Source organism: Tetrao urogallus (genome assembly GCF_951394365.1).
Source record: "Tetrao urogallus genome assembly, chromosome: Z".
NCBI lineage: Eukaryota > Metazoa > Chordata > Aves > Galliformes > Phasianidae > Tetrao > Tetrao urogallus.
Genome location: NC_136816.1, coordinates 40322463 through 40343972, shown reverse-complemented (window position 1 = coordinate 40343972; position 21510 = coordinate 40322463). Strand labels below are relative to the sequence as shown.

The window sequence follows — 21510 nt, the reverse complement described above, 5'->3', positions numbered from 1 at the left end:
TTCCACTAGATTCCATCTGCTTTTCCTCACTTTTCTTCTTCTCTGTTGCTCTCAACACAATTCCCTTGTCCAGTCTCTCTTCTGTTGATCAGCGAACCCTTCCAAACCAGTGCTCTGTCGACAGTACATTAGTCTCAAAATGCAACGTTGTACGCACTGGATAGATTTTAGTATTGCAAATTGTTTGCATCAATTGCATCTGAAGCTACATGAAATCTTGGTGAATGTGCCTGGTGTGTACATGGAGAAAAGCAAGACGTCTACTTGCAGATTGTCAGTCTTTTTGTGGCACATAGAGATAAGAACATTGCATGCAAGCATGAACTTGCTGAACAAACAAAACTTATTTTGTTGAGAGTGTGCATGGTAGTGGGAAAAGCTAGCTTTACTAGTAACAAGGAGAAGGGAACAAGTGACAGCTGAGAAAATTGTTGCAGAATCTAGCAAGGGACCTTGGAAAAGGGCAGAGCAGATGAGGATAAAGGAAACAGGCAGCATGAAGGGAATACAGGTCTCAACAAAATCAGGGTCAAATAATTTAAAGGGGGGAAGTATATGGTTAGGTATCTGTGCAGAAAAGCTCTAGAAAAGAGTGGTGAAAATAAATAGGGGTATTAGACAGTGGGGGAAGGCAAGCAAAAGAAACAAGCCAGAACAAGATGAGTTCTAAATTTGATTTGTTTAACAGGTACTTCTGACATAGGGCGTTATGCAATAGGTAGTGTAAAAGAGGCACTTGTTTTCCAAAGAGCTGAAGAAGCAGAGCTTTCAGCCCAGGAGGAGCCGCACTCTTTGTTCCTCCACCCAGTGGTGAGAAGGAGTACTTACTGTTCTCGAATCGTTAGAAGGAGGCGAGGAGCGAACAGGATTCCAAAAAGAGATCCCAGGAGGAAACCTCACACGCATCAAATGTTAACCTTCCCCAGTTAGTAATCAAAGCTTTAGACTGTAAACATTATGCTGCTTATCTTGAGCACAAGCTATTGATGACCATTTACCTCAGTTTGGGCTGTGTGATAGCTTTGTCATGGATGACCAAAGAGCGTGGGGAAGAGGGGGAGGAGGAGGGTGTTGTTCGTATGTGTTTCTCATTCCCACACTGTCCACCCACAAGAATTACAAACTGTGAGCGTGGTAAAACCAAAGCAGATGATCAGCAGAGGGTGAGGGGACGTGCTGTCAGTCACCACCATCAGCATCAGTCCCCTCTGTGCTGCTGCAATGACACTTAGAGGTGTGTTCAGGTAGCAAACCACTGGTGCTATGGAACCCAGTGACTAAGGAATCTGGATCCACTTTGCACCTGCTTTTGAGCCTGACTGCTGTTTGTATGATCAGAACTTCTGTAGTGTTTAAAGTTCTGTATAAAACGCACTGGATTGATGCCAGTATAATTAAAGTAGGGTCCAGTGTGCATGTGGTTCCCCAAGCATCAGTATGCCTTAAGTTTCTCTTGTCATGACAAGTTACTATAGTAAGCTTTAGAATCATAGAATCATAGAATCATAGAATCACCAAGGTTGGAAAAGACCTAAGAGATCATCCAGTCCAACCGTTCACCTATTCCCAATAGCTCCCACTAAACCATGTCCCTCAGCACAACATCCAGCCTTTCCTTGAACACCCCCAGGCTCGGTGACTCCACCACCTCCCTGGGCAGTCCATTCCAGTGCCTGACCACCCTTTCTGAAAAGTAATACTTCCTCATGTCCAGCCTGAATCTCCCCTGCCGTAGCTTGAAGCCATTCCCTCTGGTCCTATCACTAATGACACGAGAGAAGAGGCCGACCCCCAGCTCACTACAACCTCCCTTCAGGAAGTTATAGAGAGCAATGAGGTCTCCCCTGAGCCTCCTCTTCTCCAGGCTGAACATTCCCAGCTCCTTCAGCCTCTCCTCATATGGCCTGTGTTCCAGACCCCTCACAGCTTTGTTGCCCTCCTTTGAACACGTTCCAGGGCCTCAATATCTTTCTTGCAGTGAGGGGCCCAAAACTGGACACAGTACTCGAGGTGCGGCCTCACGAGGGCTGAATATAGGGGAACAATCACCTCTCTGCTCCTGCTTGCAATGCTGTTTTTGATGCAAGCCAGGATGCCATTGGCCTTCTTGGCCACCTGGGCACACTGTCGGCTCATGTTCAGCTGAGCATCAATCAATACCCCCAGGTCCGTTTCCTCTACGCAGTCTTCCAGCCACACCGCCCCAAGCCTGTAGCGTCACCTGGGGTTGTTGTAGCCGAAGTGCAGGACCCGGCATTTGGCCTTGTTGAAACTCATCCCATTGGCTTCAGCCCAGCTCTCCAGCCTGTCCAGATCCCTCTGTAGGGCCTCGCTACCCCCAGGCAGATCCACACTTCACTTTATTGAGAGAACCTCCTTTATTTCAGCATGGAGGAGTTTACAGTAAGGCTTTCCCAGTTGAAATGTTTCAGCTGAAAAATAATGTGAAAAATGGTGTATTGAATGTAAAAACCGACTGGTGTTGTTTCCAGGTAAAATCTGGATTGTGTGTGATCTTGTAAAACAGCCTTAGGGATTTAGCATTAGTGTTACATAGATGGTAACTTTCCCCAGCCATCTGGTTTTTTGACTTAGTGGTTATGTGTATCTTGTGGGTTCTCTCAAATGATTTCTGCTTGGAAACACTGAGCCCATGATGCAGTGGTTCGTAGCATAAGAGTCCACTGTAAAATAATATGGAGGGGAAAAAAAAAGTTTAGAATATATGGAACTGATTGCCAGTCAAGAAGTTCCCTGCTCAAAATGGGAAATGTTCTGTACTACCTGTGGAAGTGCTTGGAAAGATGTTTTAAAGGACAGGGAGTTTCTTACTTGAGGATAAGTGGCTGTCAGGTGAGGTCCCGGACGACTGGAGGAAGGGTCACGTCACTCCCATATACAAGAAGGGGAGCAGGGAGGACCCGGGGAACTACAGGCCGGTGAGTCTCACCTCCGTGCCTGGGAAAATCATGGAACAGATCCTCCTGGACAACATGCTCGATCACATAAAGAATGAGCATGTGATCCGAGACAGCCAGCACGGCTTCACCAAAGGAAGGTCATGCCTAACTAATCTTGTGGCCTTCTATGATGGAGTGACGGCATTGGTGGACGAAGGGAAGGCGACCGATGTCATTTACCTGGACCTGAGCAAGGCCTTTGACATGGTCCCCCACCACATCCTCATCTCCAAATTGGAGGGAAGTGGATTTGATGGGTGGACGACCCGATGGATAAGCAATTGGTTGAAAGGCCGCAGACAGAGGGTGGTGGTCAATGGCTCTATGCCCAGGTGGAGGCCGGTAACAAGTGGTGTCCCCCAAGGGTCTGTCTTGGGACCGGTGCTCTTTAACATCTTTATCAATGACATCGATGAGGGAATTGAGTGCACCCTCAGCAAGTTTGCTGACGACACCAAGCTGAGTGGTGCGGTTGATACGGTGGAAGGAAGGGATGGCATTCAGAGGGACCTTGACAGGCTGGAAAGCTGGGCTCGGGTGAACCTAATGAGGTTCAACACAGCAAAGTGAAAGGTTTTGCATTTGGGCCGGAAGAACCCCAGGCACCTGTACAGGCTGGGAGGAGTGGTCCTTGAGAACAGCTCGGCAGAGAAGGACCTGGGGGTCCTGATGGACGAGAGACTTAACATGAGCCAGCAGTGTGCTCCGGCAGCTCGAAAGGCAAATGGGATCCTGGGCTCCATCAGGAGAGGGGTGGTCAGCAGGGACAAGGAGGTGATTGTCCCTCTCTACTCGGCTCTTGTGAGGCCCCATCTGGAGAACTGTGTCCAGGTGTGGAGCCCTCAGTACAAGAAAGACATGGAGATTTTGGAAAGGGTCCAGAGGAGGGCGACTAAGATGATCAGGGGGCTGGAGCACCTCCCCTATGAGGACAGGCTGAGGGAGTTGGGCTTGTTCAGCCTGGAGAAGAGAAGGCTGCGGGGTGACCTCATTGCAGCCTATCAATACCTGAAGGGAACCTACACCCAGGAGGGGAGTAAACTCTTCAAAAGGGCTGACAATAGCAGGACTAGGGGAAATGGATCCAAGTTGAAGGAGGGAAGATTTAGGTTGGACGTTAGGGGGAAGTTCTTTACAAGGAGAGTGGTTAGGCCCTGGAACGGGCTGCCCAGGGAGGTTGTGGATGCCCCGTCCTTGGACGTGTTCAAGGCCAGGTTGGACGGGGTCCTGGGCAACCTGATCTAAATGTGTATGTTTGGTGGCCCTGCTAGGCAGGGGGGTTGGAGCTACATGATCCTTGAGGTCCCTTCCAACCCGGGTGATTCTGTGATTCTGTGATTCTGTGATTCTGTGATAACATGGCACTGAAAGCTCTGTAATAGCAAAATTTCTGTTGGTGGAAAAGATTCCCTTGCTTATTTAATGTGGTTCTTTAAAGAGGATTCTGGGAAGTATGTTGTTCTGACTGCTGTGACTTTACCTTAAGTGGTTGATTCCTCAGATGTGGATGGCAAGTGTGGAAAGCTCAGGCTGAAGGAGATTTTGCGTCCAAAGCAAAAGCCTTGGAGTTCTGAGATCTCCCTGACTCCTTAGCTCTGAGTGCTTAGACTCTCTGGTTTAGACTCTCATGAAAGGGAAATTCATTCTAGCAGTCACAGGTTGCACAGGAACCCACAGGCATTTAACTGGGCTTTTATTGCACTGGGTGGCACCCATTCTTGTTTCTTTGGCAGAAAGAAGAAATGAAAAATTCTCCTTGTAGAACTAACTGTGCTGTCTGAATTGTTTGGACTGTGTTCAGGGTCACACTTCCACAAGTCACTGCTTGAGTCTTCCAGCCAGCATCCATGGGAGTGCTGCTAGTCTTCACATGCTGTGCCTATTCCAGCCAAGATTATATCAGCCCTGGGAGGACTATTCAGCAAAGAGCACTAGATGTCAATGGCTGGAAATGTCCTCTTTAGGCTGAGGCACTGTCTGTATCAGGAAAATTTTGTTACCTTTTCCATTTAGAGCACTAAGGACAAATATTAAATAGTATAAGGTAAGAATAAAAAGTGTATGGAACATTTTTTATGATGGGATAGCAGGGGAATAAGCTCTGGGGAATGAACCCTGTGTCCTTTATTTGTAGAAACAATGACAAACTAAAAAAAGAAAACTCTCTATGCTGAGTTTGATGCATTTGTCCTTTGGTCACTCAGACAAGGGCAGAAAATGCCAACACAGTTTCAGGCCAGTATCTGGAGGATACTTAAAATTTTGTTCTAGATTTGGATGGCACACCTCCACCCCTCCATCTCTGCCCACATTGTGCAGGGGTGTCCCCTTGGGTCCCATCTTGCTGCCGCACTCTAGCACAGTTCCCAGGTGCCAAATGATGTTATTTTGTATTGGTAGCTTTTAGCTATTCCCGAATGAAAATGCCAGTGAGATTCTTCAGCGGCTGCATCGACACAGCAAGCCAGTGAAGAATACCCCTACTGCCACAGCAAGTGCCTGCCCACTGGGGGGGAGGGAGCATCTGTGAACATAGCTGGGAAAGTAGAGAAACAAGATTAAAGCTTCATTAGTAATAACAAGCAATGCCAGGACCTTTGAAGCAGGTTCATATAGCACTACACTCATGGATTTCATCGTGTGCAGCAGCATTTTTTTAATAACCATCCAAACTGGTTTACATGATCACCTTTTGACTCCAAACATTCAGAACGACATTTTTTTTTTTCTTTTTTCTTGTTTTTTCTTTTGTTTTGGACAACGTATATACATATGTACAAAAACATCTATGCCTACTTTTTTTTTTTTTTTTTTTTTCTTTTATTTTTTTTACAATTTCATGTGATTTACAAAACAGGACAGCAAAATAACTTATAAAGGATACGAATACTGTACAAAAATAAAACTGATTAAACTGCTGGAGGTTGGTATTTTACAGTGTTACAGATCATGAATCTGTAAAACAGCATTTTGAAGAACAAGTCCAGTCTGGTGTGTGCTGGACTAAGTCCATCTGCAAACTGAAAACAGATCTGTAATAACGGTCATGAGAAACTGTTTCAAAAAATGAAATATGTTGACAAATGTATAGCTATACCTTTAAAGCCACGACTTCTCTATAGTAATGGGCTTTCTTAACCAAGGAGAGGAGCTGTCCTAACTTCAGCACTATTAATTATTTCCAAAATAGTACAATAAGTACGAATGGTATTAGAGAACTTGATTTTCCTTTTCTTTCAAACATCGCAACACTCTTCAAAACCTAACTTCAAGATGCAGAAAACTAACCTGGAGTTTGTTCATGTGTTAGATCCGTTCTTTGTCTTTACTAGAAGAACAACTAAAAACCCTAATGAATAACATGATAAAATGAATTCCCTACACCTGATTATTCCCCATGTCCTCTGCTAGTGGTTAATGAATCATGTTAATGCTGTCTATCCTATGCTGAAATACAGGATGTATTAGAGCAAATTTGTTACTGCTTCAGGTTTTGTTTCTTTTTTCAGAAACAGGTTGTTGTCATCAGTGATAACAACCTAAATCTGTTTTCCCCTTCTTCTGTGGACCTAAGTACCTTTCCCTCCCCCACTAATTCTTTTAGAAATGGAAGAAATAACGATGACATTTCCTTAAATGTGCATTCTACCCCAAATATTGAAGCTGGGATCCATGAATCTGGCCATTTGCTTTCATGTGTAGGTAACTAAGTGACCAAAACATTTGCATATTGGTTTAGGAGCTGCTTATCAGATGTGACTTCCCATTGTGGTTGACAGCGAGTGAGGGTGTTGTGCACTTCACAGGACCAGGCCTTAACATTCTAAGCACTGCATTTGTCCTACAAAACTGCAGCAACCCAGGCTGTGGGGCAGACTCGAAAGCTTACTATGATCTTCACAGAGAAGACAGAAGATGAATGGGCATGCTCCACTGAATCTCACTGGGTGACGCGTGGCCCTGACACCACTCGACAAGGCAGCGTTAACAGTATTGGTAAGCAGAATGATTTCTGTATTCCTAGATCACTAGAAATACCGAGGCTACCTCTTTTTGTTAGGAGATCCTACAACTCAATTTGGACACCAGAAATTAAAGTTTGGTTTCTAAAATAAATGTTTCACAAAGCTGAAACGGAGGTAGAAAGTGTGCTTGGTTTCCTGATGTCTTCACTGAAGAAAACACATCCCTTTTACTCCACAGGCTGCTCAGTATCCCTAATGCCTTAAAAGCAGTTCTCTTCACATAGACGGAATTTATCAAGAACTACACAGGTAAAAACACTATATGCAAACTGATTTCTAATGCTGAAAGCCTTATACAACTGTAGAAGAAAATACTCTACTCTCTGAGTTCATTTCTTAACATTTGTTTCTAGGAAGCAAGCTTTTTATCAGGTAAAACAATAAGATACTGTAACTGCAGGTGAGCTAACAAGATCTTTATGTACAGAATTTTACAGCATGACCTAAATTCATCTGCAGTGGAAACACTTCAGATTTCAGTGTGATTACTCCCGAGATGAATTGGGCCCTAAGTCTCTATAGCAGGGCTGCACCTCCCCTTCCTCTTCTGGAGGAAGGAGTAAAAACAGAACAGAAAAAGAATGATTCTGGAAGAAATAATGTGTAAACATAATTCTCCCCCCTACAAGTAGCTGGGAAGGGGGAAAAAAAATAACCTTGTATGGTTCATGTTTTCAACATAAAGAAGATGAAATGCACAGAAAATTATCATGATTTGAAAGTTTCTGTTCAGTGATCATTTTATTCCTCGAAGAGAGGAAAAAGAAGCTCTAAATTTAAAGTAATATTGCCTTGATCAGTATTGGATGTGTCACATATGACACAGGTACGATTGCATGGTACCCAGGGAAGCTGATGCCAGAAGGAATATCAGGACACATCTTCTGCGTTGTATTTCCAATTAGCTCATGGTTTTCCCTCATACTCTACAGAAACAGCAATCAAGAGATACAGGAGCCCTTTTGAAGCGCTCTTTACAATAAATTTAGCTGTTTCCATCAGCAGAGTGCTCTTAAGGAAAGGTCTACTCTCTCCATAAGCACACGGAACTCCCATTGGACGTGGTAGGAGTTAGGCACGTGTATGAAGAGAATAAATCTTTAAGGCAAGTGTATGAAGAGAAAGAGCCTGTAAAAAAGCAGCAGTTTATAAAGATGGTAGCTGCTGTTATGCATCCATTCAAAGAAAACACAGCAGAATAAAGCACTGTTAGTGGCATTTCTATAGTACAGTACTGTATTTATTGACAAATGAAAAGATAGATCAATTGAGAGACGTATGTTTCTGCCCTCATCCTCCCCGCCACATTATGTAGGCTGACTTGTATTTTTCCAGGTAAACGAATAACAGAGCTAAATACACATAGGGTCAGAAAATGACTGAGTTGTTGTGTCAGTGTTTTTTGCTGTAAGTATCTGCTTGAATTACACATGTTTTTACTGGAAAAGTGCAGCTTATATTCAAAAGTATAGTTAATACAAAGAAAAATTAAAAAGACCCAGTTAGTTTCACAGGTCTTCTTGAGTATAAATTCACCTTATTTCAGAATATCAATTGGATGCTATTAGTAACACATGTAATGTTTCTCTTAACAGTCTTTTAAAATGAAGTATCGTTCTGAGATAGAAGTAAACCCACTTCTACAATGTGCTATGGAGTTTATATCTGAGAATTACTTATGTGACTCGGAAAGTGGTTTTACTTGACAGACTCTAAACACAAGCAGCATTACATTGTTCAACAAAACATGTTCATGACACAGCAATCACAAAGACCTCGGAGTCACGCTACTGTGGTGTCACTGGCCGGACCGTCCCGCAGGACATACGTGTGCCAGTCCGAACGCGACAGACTGGGGAAGGTGGTGGTCCCATCCTTCCCTCTTGCCGCTATCCCCTTCATCAAGATGGCTGTTGCCAGCCAGCACTGGAGAGCAGGAGCTGAGCATGCCGAGTGCTTAGGTTTTGGACATCAGCTACATGTGCTTCCTGATGGTGAGCGGGGCCTCCTCTGCCACTGCTCTCCGGGCCACAGCTGTGGCTCTTGCACCCCACTCCCCTTTCTGGGCCAGCTCTGCCTTCACAAGGAACCAGAGCTGGACTTTTTGGATCGCTTGATCATGCTGGGGTGGAACTCAGTGTGGCGGCGAGCGTGCTTCGTCAGGTGGTCGCTCCGCATGAAGCGCTTCTCGCAGAGAGGGCACCGAAACTGCTTCTCACCGGTGTGGGTGCGGTAGTGCCGGGTGAGCTCGTCGGAGCGGGAGAACTTTTTAAGGCAGTCAGGCCATGTGCAGGGGAACGGCCGCTCGCCTGTAGGGAGAAAAGCATGACAAAGTGTTCAAGCAGCAGGGGGACTGCAGGCAGCACTGACCGGAGGGATGTGGCCTTTGCTTCCCATCAGGGCACACGTTCCAGCTGAGCTGCTGACGATTCACTCAGTCAGGTGTTGCTCTCACCGCCCACATGAGCCAAAACCCCTCTAACGGCATGCAGCTCGAGCTCCAGTGCAGAGCCTTACATGACCCCACAGACTGTCATAACAACAGATGAGACCTGCCTACGCCTCTGTGTTCCTTATGTCAAGTGCACTACAACGGTTTGAGAGGGGAATGCTGGTATTGCTCCTCTGGTACTTCCATTCTGCTGAACAGAACCATCTGTAACTATTAGAAAAGCAGCCAAAGAAAATCCTTCACCTGCAGTTCCTGCTTAGGAAGGACTGAGCAGGGAGGGAACTGGAAGAGCACTGCAGCCTCAGGGCTGAAAATCTGCAGAGCAGAAACCATGATGCCTGCCAGTGGAAGGCTTCTGCCCCCTCACCTCCCTTCCCCCAGAAGTTTGAGATGTTCCAGCAGGCAATGTTCTCCCCTCTGTCTTTTAAATGTTCAATCTGCAGGCAGGACTATTTTGTTATCACAGCTCTACCGGTATGAATGTTTGCAGCAGTGGCAAAGAACCAAACCAAACACCTTAACCTAGAACATACCGCACCTTTGTTTTAAAAGCAAGGTTGAGAGGAGTGAACAATACCTACTGTCACCTTCCAGACACTCCCGATTCCTGCGGTTCAGCCCTGCAGGCTGCCTGGACCTTGCACAAATGTCTTTGCGAAGCTGACTATTCCGTGACACAAAAGGAAATAAAAAACGTTTAGGCTTGCACAAAAGCTTTCAGTCACATACATCATGTACCAGAGCTGTTTGATGCCTTAATTCCTTTTCTTAAGAATCTCCTGAAGGGAATAAAAATGACAGCTATGTGACAGCTATTTATAGTCAACCATGAAATATAAAAACTGTCCCAGGAGTTTTCCATCTTGGAAGAATTGGAAAGAAATTTGAAGAACTCCAGTATTTCTTGGTACTGTGCAGTTCGGCACAAAACATGAACTCCCTTTACATTTGTAGATTGCGAGAAAAAGAGTCCTTTACAAGAGCGTGCGCCCTTGAGAATTCCCCAGCCACATCAGCTGAGAACAAAGACTGAAGACCAGCATGGATAATGCAGCAGGAAGGAGGACAGCCAGGAGTAAAACGCTGAGGTCCTGGGAGGAGAATGGAGTGTGGTGAGGGGCCAGGGGAATGGCCCTTGGCATCCCAAGGATGCCATGGTGAGGACACATTTGACAATGGATCAGATAAGCTGAGATTCTGGAGATAAACAGGCTCTTGGTGGAAGTCTCTTAAATAACACTGATGTTGCAATGGTTCAGCATTCTACTTACATGGTGCTACCTGCTGCGCAGACTGCTCTGAGCCTGGCTGATCAGTGTTTGGTACATCATAGTGGAAGAGATGGAGCCCCAAGCCACCCTGGCCTGCAGGGCTTTCTTACAGACCTCTCATCTCCCTGCTGTGCTCCTTTCAACATGGTTGGAAGCCCTTCTGAACAACCACTGCCTGTGTAAAAGATATTAACTTGATTAAAGCTGTGTGTTCACCCACACGTGTCAAGGCCTTGGCTGCAGCTACAAGTCAGTGTGGCACCAGCAGGCACCGCACAATAGGGTCACGGATCTTGTCTGCCCATGTTCTGCCCATTGCCCACACTCAGCATCCTGTGCATTTCAGTGGTACTACTCTTCCTGCATGCATGGAGGCATCTCGTATATGGCCAGGGCATCAGAGGCAACTCAGCATCCCAGCCCTTACTGGAAGATGCATTCCCATCATCTGCCTCAGGACAGCCCTTCAGCCTGACAAGTGCCTGATTTGCTATAGAGACCAAGCACCTAGCCCGTGGGCCATGGTCTCTGGGGCTCAGGCTTCTACTGTCTAGGTGTGGTAGTATCCAAACTGGTTGCTTAAAGCAGTGTTTAATTTTTGGTGTTTGCAGAAGTTAAGAAAAAACACAACCTGTTTTCTGGTTCCTTCTGGAATGTGGTGGGACTGGTGTGACCACCATTGCTGCCCTGCAAAGCCATTTTGCCTGCTGTGGGTGCAAGGGGTCCATGAGTCTCTGGGAAGAGGCAGCACTGACCTGGGATCCCTCATGCCAGTTCATAGCATTGCAATGTCCAGGCACAAACATCACCCCCTAGGGAAGGGAGGAAAGAAAATCTTCCCTGCAGAAGCACCCACCCTTGGGCTGGGAGCAGAGGCAGGAAGGCCATGGGGGTCTGGTGTGGTGGAGTCATGCCCTGGGCTCAGGGCACTGACAGACACAGACTGTGGTGATTCCTGAAGCACGGAGCTGGGGCCTGGTACAGGCCATCTCCTGCCACCCACCAGAGTGCAGCAGCAGCAAAGGGTTTCCTCACTTGGGCGGTGCAAGCTCTAGGAGACTGTCACAACTGCTTCAGAAACGCATGTGTAAAAGTAGGCCAGGCATAATCCGCGACACAAGGAAGTGTTGGAACTCCACAAGCAGAGAGACAAGGGGGAGGGAGACTTCTCTGGGCACTGAGTGTGTTTGTCTCTGAGCCTGGAGACCTGCTGCTCCCCTCAGTTACGGAGCCATCACCAATTACATGAACCCAGAACGACAGCACTTCACCGACTGTCTGAAGCAGCACAGCAGCGGACCATGCACTGAGAGGCTCTCAAGGCAAGGCAGAGATGCCTGATGACAGGTGATGGCTGTGCGCTCTGCAGAGCCGAACCCTGCAGTTGCTGGCTGAGTTTGGCATGCTGATTCCTAGAGCAGCAGAGGCGTTGCAAAGGTGGGCAGGCCACAGCACAGCTGCAATGCTGCTCAAGCTGCCTCCACCCAGAGGCATCCATTTTGATTTCATGTCTAATCCTGAGGTACTTTTTTCCATATGATTTTTCCCCACCAGTTTTGAAAGCAGTACGGCTAGGGCATGAACAGAACAAACCACTAAAACAGGGTGTTGTTATGCACGGCTGCCTTTGGTGGCAGTATGCTACTTACATTTCTAAAACATGCCTGATGTTGGGTTTCTGCCAATCATGAAGGGAGGGCCAGTGGTGTGCTGCATTACCTTAAAACTATGTGTGATAGACTCTGCCCAAATATACAAAGGTGTAAATAATTCTCTTCAATAGAAATATCCAGGTTACAGAAGTAACAACAGAAGTAAGAGCTGAAAGAAACTGGTTTACAGATAACAGGAATGGGTTAATCTACAGAGTTCCCATTCTTTATCTGATTTGCCACCAGAGGTGCAGTAGGAGGCACAGTTTATGCCAAGGTGGCATAACTATGCAACCTAATGTTGGTTCTTCAGGGACCTTCTCTGCTCCTGCAACCCTGGCTTGCTTTGAATCTCCTATAGATTCAAAGACCACTGTAGATCCTCTCAAGCTCTGTTCCTCTTGTTTTACCTGACCTTCTATCCCTGTTTCTCCTCCCCACCCTCCACTGCGAGTAGTTTATTTCTTCTTTCCCCGAGAGTTCAAACTCTAAATCCTGGTTGCTTTGTACAACCTGAGGTAGCTACACATCATTTTGTTTTGATTTTATTCTGACTAGACTGAAAGTAGCTTTTTGCCCTACCATGAAATTTTCCTGATTTTCCCACGTGGTATTCTTGTGTAGCAAGGGTTTCTGGGAGAAAATATGTATAGAGAGAGAGAGAGAGAGAGAGACAGACAGACAGACAGAGAGAGGGAGAGACAGAGAGTGGGCTTTAGCAGTCTCGTTAATAGTGCAGGTAGTTCTGAGATCCTGATTTCTCATCTGCCTTCTCACTGTGAAATGCTGTGTTAGACTTGGATGACCAAGGTTAGGATCTGCAGCTCATGCGAGCTTTAGAAAAGATGACTTTATTCAGACAAGCAACAGATAGGCGTATAGTTTTCCCATACAGGAGAAGAAAAAAAAAAACATGTTTGGAACAGCTGAAGATAAAACTGACACTTGTACATTTATCTTTAACAGGGCATGCACGGGTACTGGAACAAATAGAGCTTCTGTGATGAGCTAATAATTTTAAGTGAATTACAAAAATTGCTTGAGCATTGACTTCACAAAAGACATTCAGAGATGTCTGTTGTTGTGGAAGACAGTCTAACCAAGATGGTTGCTTTGCTAGTCTTGTACTATGTTTCTGGCTGACAGAAGTGAAGTCAGACACCAGGATCTGTGGTAACACAGGACAGATTGCCATCAACGCTAACGATACTAAGTCAAACGGATTGTAGCTACAGCTGCATGAATGGACATCCCTGACAAACCTGCATATTAAAGAAGAGACCACCAGGCACACAGTAGAACTATTCTGCCAGATATTCATAGCAGCAACTAATGAAGTATTACGCATCAAAACTGAAGAATCACTCCAAGTTTGACTTCTGGAACACAGCACCCATGCTTGACTCTCACTTTGTCGCTGGCTGTGAACATCGCACAGCTAGCCACCATCTTCTGCTGCAGCAACATCCATCTCTGCTCATAGCACCACCTGAAAAACCAGGTGTACTGCACAAGAGCAGGTTGTGCATTTCTGACCCATCCCATCAAAGATGAGATGATGAGAGGAAAGATGGAAAAGAGAAAGCACAGAAACAAGGAAAGCTCAAAGAGTAAAATCTTTTGCCATAAGGAAAGAGAAAACTACCTTAGGAAAACAAGTCTAATACCACTAATAACAGGTCTGTGGGAAGGCAGAAGAAAAATAGGGGAAAAAAAGCATGTTCATAGCTTCAATGTGCATAATCAACTGTGGATGGTTCAAATAAGAAAATGTAATTCCTGCCTGCATCTTATAAGATCCTCCAGAATCTTTGAGGCTGTGGAGCTCAAACTTTCCCAGAAAATCATGGTACCCGGAGAAGACCTGCTCCTGAACAATAGTTCCTTGGCTTAGATACAACAATTATAACCTTTTCTGTTTTTCCCATACTTTCCTGTGAACCCACTCAGCTGCCACTCCTGAGTGTCTCAGTGTCTCCTGAAGAATCACAGATTCTGTAGACAACTAAGTAGAACATGTTTAGGATTAAATTAGAAAATTTAGGGTAAGGGCAGTCTTTCTTCCTTGCCAGAAGACTGCTATATCTTAGGCCTCTTACTTTTCTCATTCATTGTAGCTGCCTGTCCTACACATATGAATGAATAATTTCTCGTGTGACACTGGATTCTGACAGAACGTCCACTTGCAAGATGCTATGATGAAGATGGAACTTACAAATATCTGAACGCCCATTTCTGGGCCTACAGACTGAAGGCTTTTCAGGCTGCCTTTTTCCTGTTCTGAGATGTTCCAAAAAATTGGAGCATTAAAACACATGGCAGCCACAGAGTAGAGAAGCTGATGAGAAACAACAGAGCAGTAAGGACACTAGGTATTGCTTGCAGAGAACAAGGGTTTTTGGAATACTTAAACCATGGCCAGCCCATCTTGCATGAAGATCATACACTGCTTACAGGATAGGCATAGGGCAGAGGGGTTGCACAAAGGGGTTTATTTCACCAGCACTCAGGACTGAATATCACAGGAAGATTAAGATTTTAAAATGCTGCTTTCAGCACGTATTTACACTACTCTAACATCCTTAAAACCACTATGCAATAGCTACTTATAAGTGCAGGTGCTTGAGTTTCTTTCAAAAGAGCAGATGCAAATCCATCTGCTAAGAGCCACCGCTGCTGAGCTGCTGCGAGCCACATCTCATCCCTGCAGCCCAGCAAGACTTAGTCCTACCAGTAATCTGATACATCACCAGATGTAAGGTGCATCCTTAAGACTCTCCACTAGCACCCCTCCCTCCCTGTCTTACAAAAGTCTTTCTATGTGGAATTGTACATCCTTGTACCTATCAGTCAGTGAGAGACTCTGGACGGTGAAAAATCTCATCAGAGATTTAAATCTACACTAGTCATAAGTGAGCAGAGTGTCCTTGGCGGTAGATTTTTGGGTCCTTTCAATAAGCTTCTACCTCTTTTCCTTTTCTATCTTATCTTCATTTGAACTTCCTCCATTTTGCAGAAATACTTAAATATTGACTGAGCAATGGGGAGAAATCAACTTCTGAACTGATGCTCAGGGCATTTATACAGGATCGAAAAACTCTGGGCTTAAGCTTCTTCATAATTGTCCTCTCTTCATAATTAAATGCTTTCCAGAGGGGAGGACAGCTCTCACAAGGTAAGGAGCAGAAATTTTTCCCAGTCAGAGAGGATTCTCCTCAGACTTCAGCAGAGCAGGGACCTGGAAACATGCTTTACAGCTTCCAGAACTGTTCCATGACACACCATGTGAGGTATCTCAGCATGCTTCCGTACCCTCCAGCTGCAGAAAGGAACAGTTCAGCACAGACATTTTGTGTCGCGAAATTTTGTGGCCAGGTGTCCTGGAGGAGTACCTCCCAGCACACAGGAGTCCAGGCACCAAACTGCTGACCTACTGGGACTCCCCAGCTCTCCCTGTGTCCTCTGGCCTTTCTTTGGCCTCCAGTGGAGGACCTGGCCCTGAAAAGACCAGTGCTGCAGCTGTTTGCAGAACTGGATCAGAGTTTCCGTAGCCAAACTGGCCCATCCCAGGCAAGAGGACACAAGCCAAGCTTGCTTGCCTCTCATAGCTGCTGTCTTTTCAGACTGCTCACGTGCAGATGATCTCAGTACTGGAGGCCAGCAGTGCACACAGACTGTGCTTAATGACTTCTGCCCATCCCTTACTGGATGGACTGGTGTCACTTTTACATGCATTTAGGAAGATAACTTTCAGCAATCTAGTGTGAATTTAATAGCCAGTATTTCAACAGACCCTTCAAATTATGGCAAGATAGTGTTCCCAGGCAATTCCCCCTTACCTGACATGGATGAAGTACCACACCACCACAAACAAAAGTTACTGGAAGCATACTGCTTTGCTGTCCGTCTGGCCTGTTAGTCTTAACTCACCTCCTCCAGCCACAGGCCTCAGAGATCAGTGAGGCAAGGAAGGGCAGCACAGTGCAGAACAGAATGGCAGACCGTGGTGGGGAGTGGTCACTCCCAGGTGGATCCACACAGCTGACACAAGCAGCTGACACCTACCCACAGTCATCAGTGTCGTAGAACAGAGTGCAGGAACTCAACAGAGCTGAATTTTCAGTATTGCCATCTGGAAACAGGAGTGGGTGATGCCTGCTCACTGCTTCTATCCTACACATGCACTCCATTAAACATGTTTGTTTTTTTTAAATAAAAAATATTTCTGGAGTGCTACTGCACTGTGACACATGCAGTTGCTTAACGTTTGTATTTTTAAAAGAGGAAAAGAAAAACAAAACAAAAAACAACACAAAAGAAAACCAAACAAGTGAAAATCAGGAAACACAGCACTTGAGAATTTGTGCCTACCTTACTCAGCTGGCAGCTCTTCCAGTCAGTACAGTCATATTTCTCTGAGTCCTGGAAACGTGCCTAGCAGAACTCTAGCAATTTACACATTTTTGTTAACTCTTGAGAAAAGGAGCTTCACATGGAGGTCTGATTTTGTCAAAAATGTCCTAATAGCTCAATTTCTTGCTCATCTTTTTCTAAAGGAACTGGCAATTTGACATTGCATGAGCTGGATAAGAAGGACTTAAAATGCTAAATTTCAGATTATGCTCCCACGATATACCTAAAAATGCTCTGGGCAAGCAGAGGATTGTCAATACATCAGCATCTGTACAGTCTGTCAAGATAGCAGTAATCTAGAACACAAACGACAAGCAGCACAGTCAGAACCAAACTGATAGGGGGCTGGAAAGGCAACATGATATCTAGACTGCAGCACTGAGCAGCTGCAGTGTTCTTCTCCCTTTCCACCAGATATGCTCCTCAGCTTCCCTTCACCCAATGCCAACCATGGCCTCTGCCCACAGCCAACTGCTGAACATCTCTTAGACGCAGGGCAAGGACAACTCAAGGATCCATCAGCTGCCTTGCTACAAAGCTCTTCATGCGGTTTGGATGTGGTCTCGACAATTACAGGGCTGGATGAAAAGGCAGTTGATGAGGGTGGACTTTTCACACAAACACCATTTTGGAGTTTCTAAGCTCTTCATCATGGGCATCTGATCTAAATGTGAACTCCCCATCAATTGGGATATACTTCCGCAGACAAGTAAACTCTGATCCGTCTTGCAAGAGGTATCTCAGGGACCAATTTCACGGTATCCCCTCTGTCCCACCTTCCTAACCATGAGGGCTTGCCCTCAGTAGCCATATGCTCTTTGACTAGTTTGGATTCACACTGTCATAACAAATAAATACTCCTAATTTAAGTTTCTCCAGGCATTTTCTCTCCTGCCTTTCACTGCCTTGCTGTTTGCTCCCTGCCCAGTGCTTCTGACCAGACGGTGTGTGCACCCACGTGCCTTTCCTGCTTCCCTTGGAAATCCTGGGGCCTGCACATCCTGCTCTGACAACCCCACCCTCCCCTCATTTCTGAGGCTCACAATAACTCTACACATTACCAGCCACAAGAAAACCTCCAAACCAACCTATTTAAGAGTCTCTACATTTTCACAGTAACCCTCTGTGAATTTGCTATTGCTCATTTTCTTGTTTGGCAGTTGTTCATTGCCTCCTGACCTCTGGTCTTGTTCACATCTCTCCTCTGCTCAGAAGGCCCCCCGGGAACATCCTGCAGGGCTTGGCCATGTCACCTCCATACTGAAGAGTATCTTGTAGAGACAATGCTCCTGTAATCCCCCCCGCTACAGCCAAACTCTAGCTGCGTTTGCACATCCTGTGCAAACTAGCATTGTCCCAGGAGGGAGGGGATGCCTAAGAGACTGAGATAAGGTCACTTTGTAGGCCTGCTCCTCCACCTGCCTTCCTGACGCAGCTTCTTGCTGTGAGCTGCAGGGACAATGCCACCTCGGCTCTCCTACACAAAGTGCCACCCATGCCTCTTGGGGCTGCTGCTACCAAGAGTAGCCTGCACAGAGTTCCTACCCGAGCTCATGCCCTCAGAACCCAAACAACCAACTTCAAGCTACTTGCAGTGATGATAGAGGCAAGGCAATGGCTTAGCTTCAGCTGCAGGCTTGCCCTCACGTTCACGGGCTTTTGCACGCATGCAGGTTTGCATGCATGAATGAGTGAAGGAGTGTCTGATCACATGCCAGAAGCACCAAGTGACCTGGTGAGAAACAAAAGGACTGTCCCTGCAGGTCAGGGCTGGGCTCAGGCTGCCTGGCTCCCTCCTCACCTTACCCCACCACGTCCTACCAAGCACAGTGTGCTGCAGACAGAGGGTGTATAGTGCTATTAGCAGATGGCACTCCTAAGGCCATGCTGCCAATGGGTTCTGATAAACAGCCAATCTGGGTCCTCTGGACCGTAGGTTGATAGGGCTGAACTCCAAGGAAATGGGTACAAGTATTTTTGGTTTCTGAAATAAGGGGTACCTCTGAACAAGGAATATTAAAACAGTATTCATAAGATACAGGATTCTAACTTTGGAACATCAAGTCTCTTGTCTTCTGATCTTCTGCCTTCATTGACACTTTGTTTCGCACTCCCCATCAGCTTACCAAAGAGATGGTCCCATGAGCTTTAGATCCCAACTCTACACTCCACTGAGTGTCCGTTCAACATAAGGGCAGATGCTGGTACTAGAAGCTCACAGGTAAACAGAATTATTTTGTAAGACCAGGAGTTATAAGACAAGGAACCTTCTACCCACAGCGTAAAGGCAATGAAGCAACAAGAGAGCAATCTAGTGATTTAATTTGGTGGCTTGATGGAAGGTGAATGGGAGTGATTCAAGAGGCTCAGAAACAGCACAGAAAATATTTAATAATAATTAAAAAAAAAAAAAAGGGGGGGGGGGGGAAGAAAACGGTACTGAGAAGGGAGTACTAATGCTCTGCAGTACGCTGCTATGAATAACTCTGGAGGTCCAATCGAATCCCACTGTTGCTATGGAATTGTTCTGCCATCTATTAAAAACAATTGGCACCAGCGGCATCGCTCGTGCTTCCACCCGCAGCAATTACCTGTCCGCGCTGGGAGGCGCCGGACCTCGGTGCTCTGGAGCCTGCAGCGCGCTGCCCACGCAGCAGTCGGGGGCCGAACCGAACCCCCCGCCCCGGGGCGCTGCCTCTCGTCCGCGCCGCACGGGCTGCGTGCACCGCGCCCGCTGCAGCACCGCGGGGCTGCACCGCGCATCCCTCTGCACGTCATCCCCTGCACGCCGCCCCGTGCGTGCCTGCGTTGGTTCCCAGACCGGGGCGGGTATCCGGGCATTGGGCACTACGCAGAAACGGTGCCAATCCCTTTTCTCTGCCGCTGTGAGCCAAGCTCCCGCAGCAGGGCTCGGTTACATTCCGGTTCCCCGAGCGCAAGAGCGCTCGGCTCTCCATGCCGATGATCGCGGGTCGGGCAGGGGGCGGCACCGCCCCCCGCTGGGGCAGCTCTGTGCCGGCGCTCAGGACTCGGGCAGTGCCCGCGGTGCGATCTGCCGGGAGCGGGGCGTTGTACTTGGCCACTTACCGTCGCTGCCAACAGACACAGCGCAGAGAGAAGCGCCAGTCTATTATGCACATGCGAACCGCATGAAATACGCGCGGGCAGCGTTTGTCACTGTGAGCCGCTCCTCCCCGATCCAGCGCTCAACCCCTGATTTCGGGGCAGTTTTTAGGCAGGTGCTCTGCACCGTGACCCCAACAGCGGCTCACACACGTCATTCTGAGCTCGGCCGCTCGCACTGAAGGATTAAAGGGGGAAAAAAAAAGGAAAAAAAAAAAAAAAAAAGGGAAAAAAGCAGAGAAATCCCCGCAACCGTGATCCGGAGGCAGCGCCGCAGCAGCTCCTTCCCCGCGCCGGGTCCCGCTCCGCCACGCCCTCCTCCCTCACGGCCCCGGGAAGCGCCGCACCCGCTCGCCCGCCCCAGGACAGCGCCGTGTGCCGGGCGGACCCTCCCCACTCAGCTGCCTCCCCGCACTCTCCAACCCGCTCCCCGGCTGCCGCAGGCAACCCCACAGCCCCGCCCGGAGCGGCCGCGCCTCCCCCACCCCGCAATCCGTGTTCCCGGTCCCGGTCCGCGGCGCTGCCCGGGGAGGGGGCGAAAAAGGGGGGACGGGAGCGGTGGAAAAACGGTGAAAGGAGCGAAGGGAGAAGAGCGGAGAAAGGCAGCGCGCGGGGGGGCGCGCGCGGGCAGCGGGAGGAGGGGCGCGAGGCGGCGCGGCGCTGGCCGGGTTCACCCGAGGACACGCGGCTCCCGCCCGGCGGCGCTGACCTGTGTGCACCCGGTAGTGCGCCTTCAGGTGCGAGGACTTGCCGTACACCTTGCCGCAGCCGCTGTATGGGCACTTGTGCCGCTTCTCGGCCGCCAGCTTCGCCTTGGGGGCGGCGGCGGTGGCGGTGCCGCGCAGGCGGGAGGGCGGCGCGGGCGCGGGGCCGGAGCACGGCGAGGTAGCGGCCGCGTCGCTGTCGGAGCCCGCGTCTTCGTCGGGGCTCTCGAGGCTGTCGCTGCAGACCGAGGGCGCGGGCAGCGGGCGGTACTTGTTCAGCTCCAGCAGGCTCTTGGCGATGGCCAACAGGGCGCAGTAGTCCTTCCAGGCGTCCCGCGGGTCGCGCATCTCGCGGCCCGTCTCCGCCTCCCCCGGCACCTTCAGCCGCGCCGCCGTCTCGGGAGTGGGGGGTCCGGCCGAACGGTTGGAGATAGACACCAGGCACTGCGCCGCCACGAAGTCCACGTAGGCGACGGCCGACATGCTGCGGCCGCGCCGTGCCCGGTCCGTGGGCGCGGCGGGGCCGTCAGCGCGGGACCGCCGGGGCCGCGCCACCGCACGCCATGGCCCGCCAGGCGCCGGGGCGGCGGGGCGCGGGGCGTCCGCCGAGCGGGACAGGGCGGCGAAGCGGGGGGCGGGCAGATAAAGAGTGGCGGCGGCGCGAGGGCGGGCGGGCAGCGCCCTCACCGCCGCCCCCCGGGGGCGGCGCGCAGCCGGCGGGGGGGAGCCGGCGCGGCCGGGAGCCGGGCGCCGCGGGAGAGGAGTGCAGAGCGCCCGCCGCGCCGCCCGCCCGCCCCGCGCGCTGCTGCCGGGGCACGGCCGCGCCGCGGCCCATCACGTCAGGCGCGGAGCCCCCTCCCGCCCGCCCCCCCGATTGGTCGGCGGGCAGGGCCGCCCGGCTCTGTTTACC

General features: G+C 48.6%; 1 protein-coding gene across 1 annotated transcript; it reads right to left on the bottom strand.

Moving 5' to 3' along the window:
• Positions 1 to 9064: 9064 nt before the first annotated feature.
• Positions 9065 to 21083, bottom strand: KLF9 (KLF transcription factor 9; the record flags this gene model as incomplete). The annotated part of the gene is made up of 2 exons (XM_079548755.1): positions 9065 to 9294; positions 20606 to 21083. 2 exons carry the CDS (start codon positions 21081 to 21083, stop codon positions 9065 to 9067), a joined length of 708 nt encoding a protein of 235 aa, XP_079404881.1.
• Between the last annotated feature and the right edge of the window lie 427 nt (positions 21084 to 21510).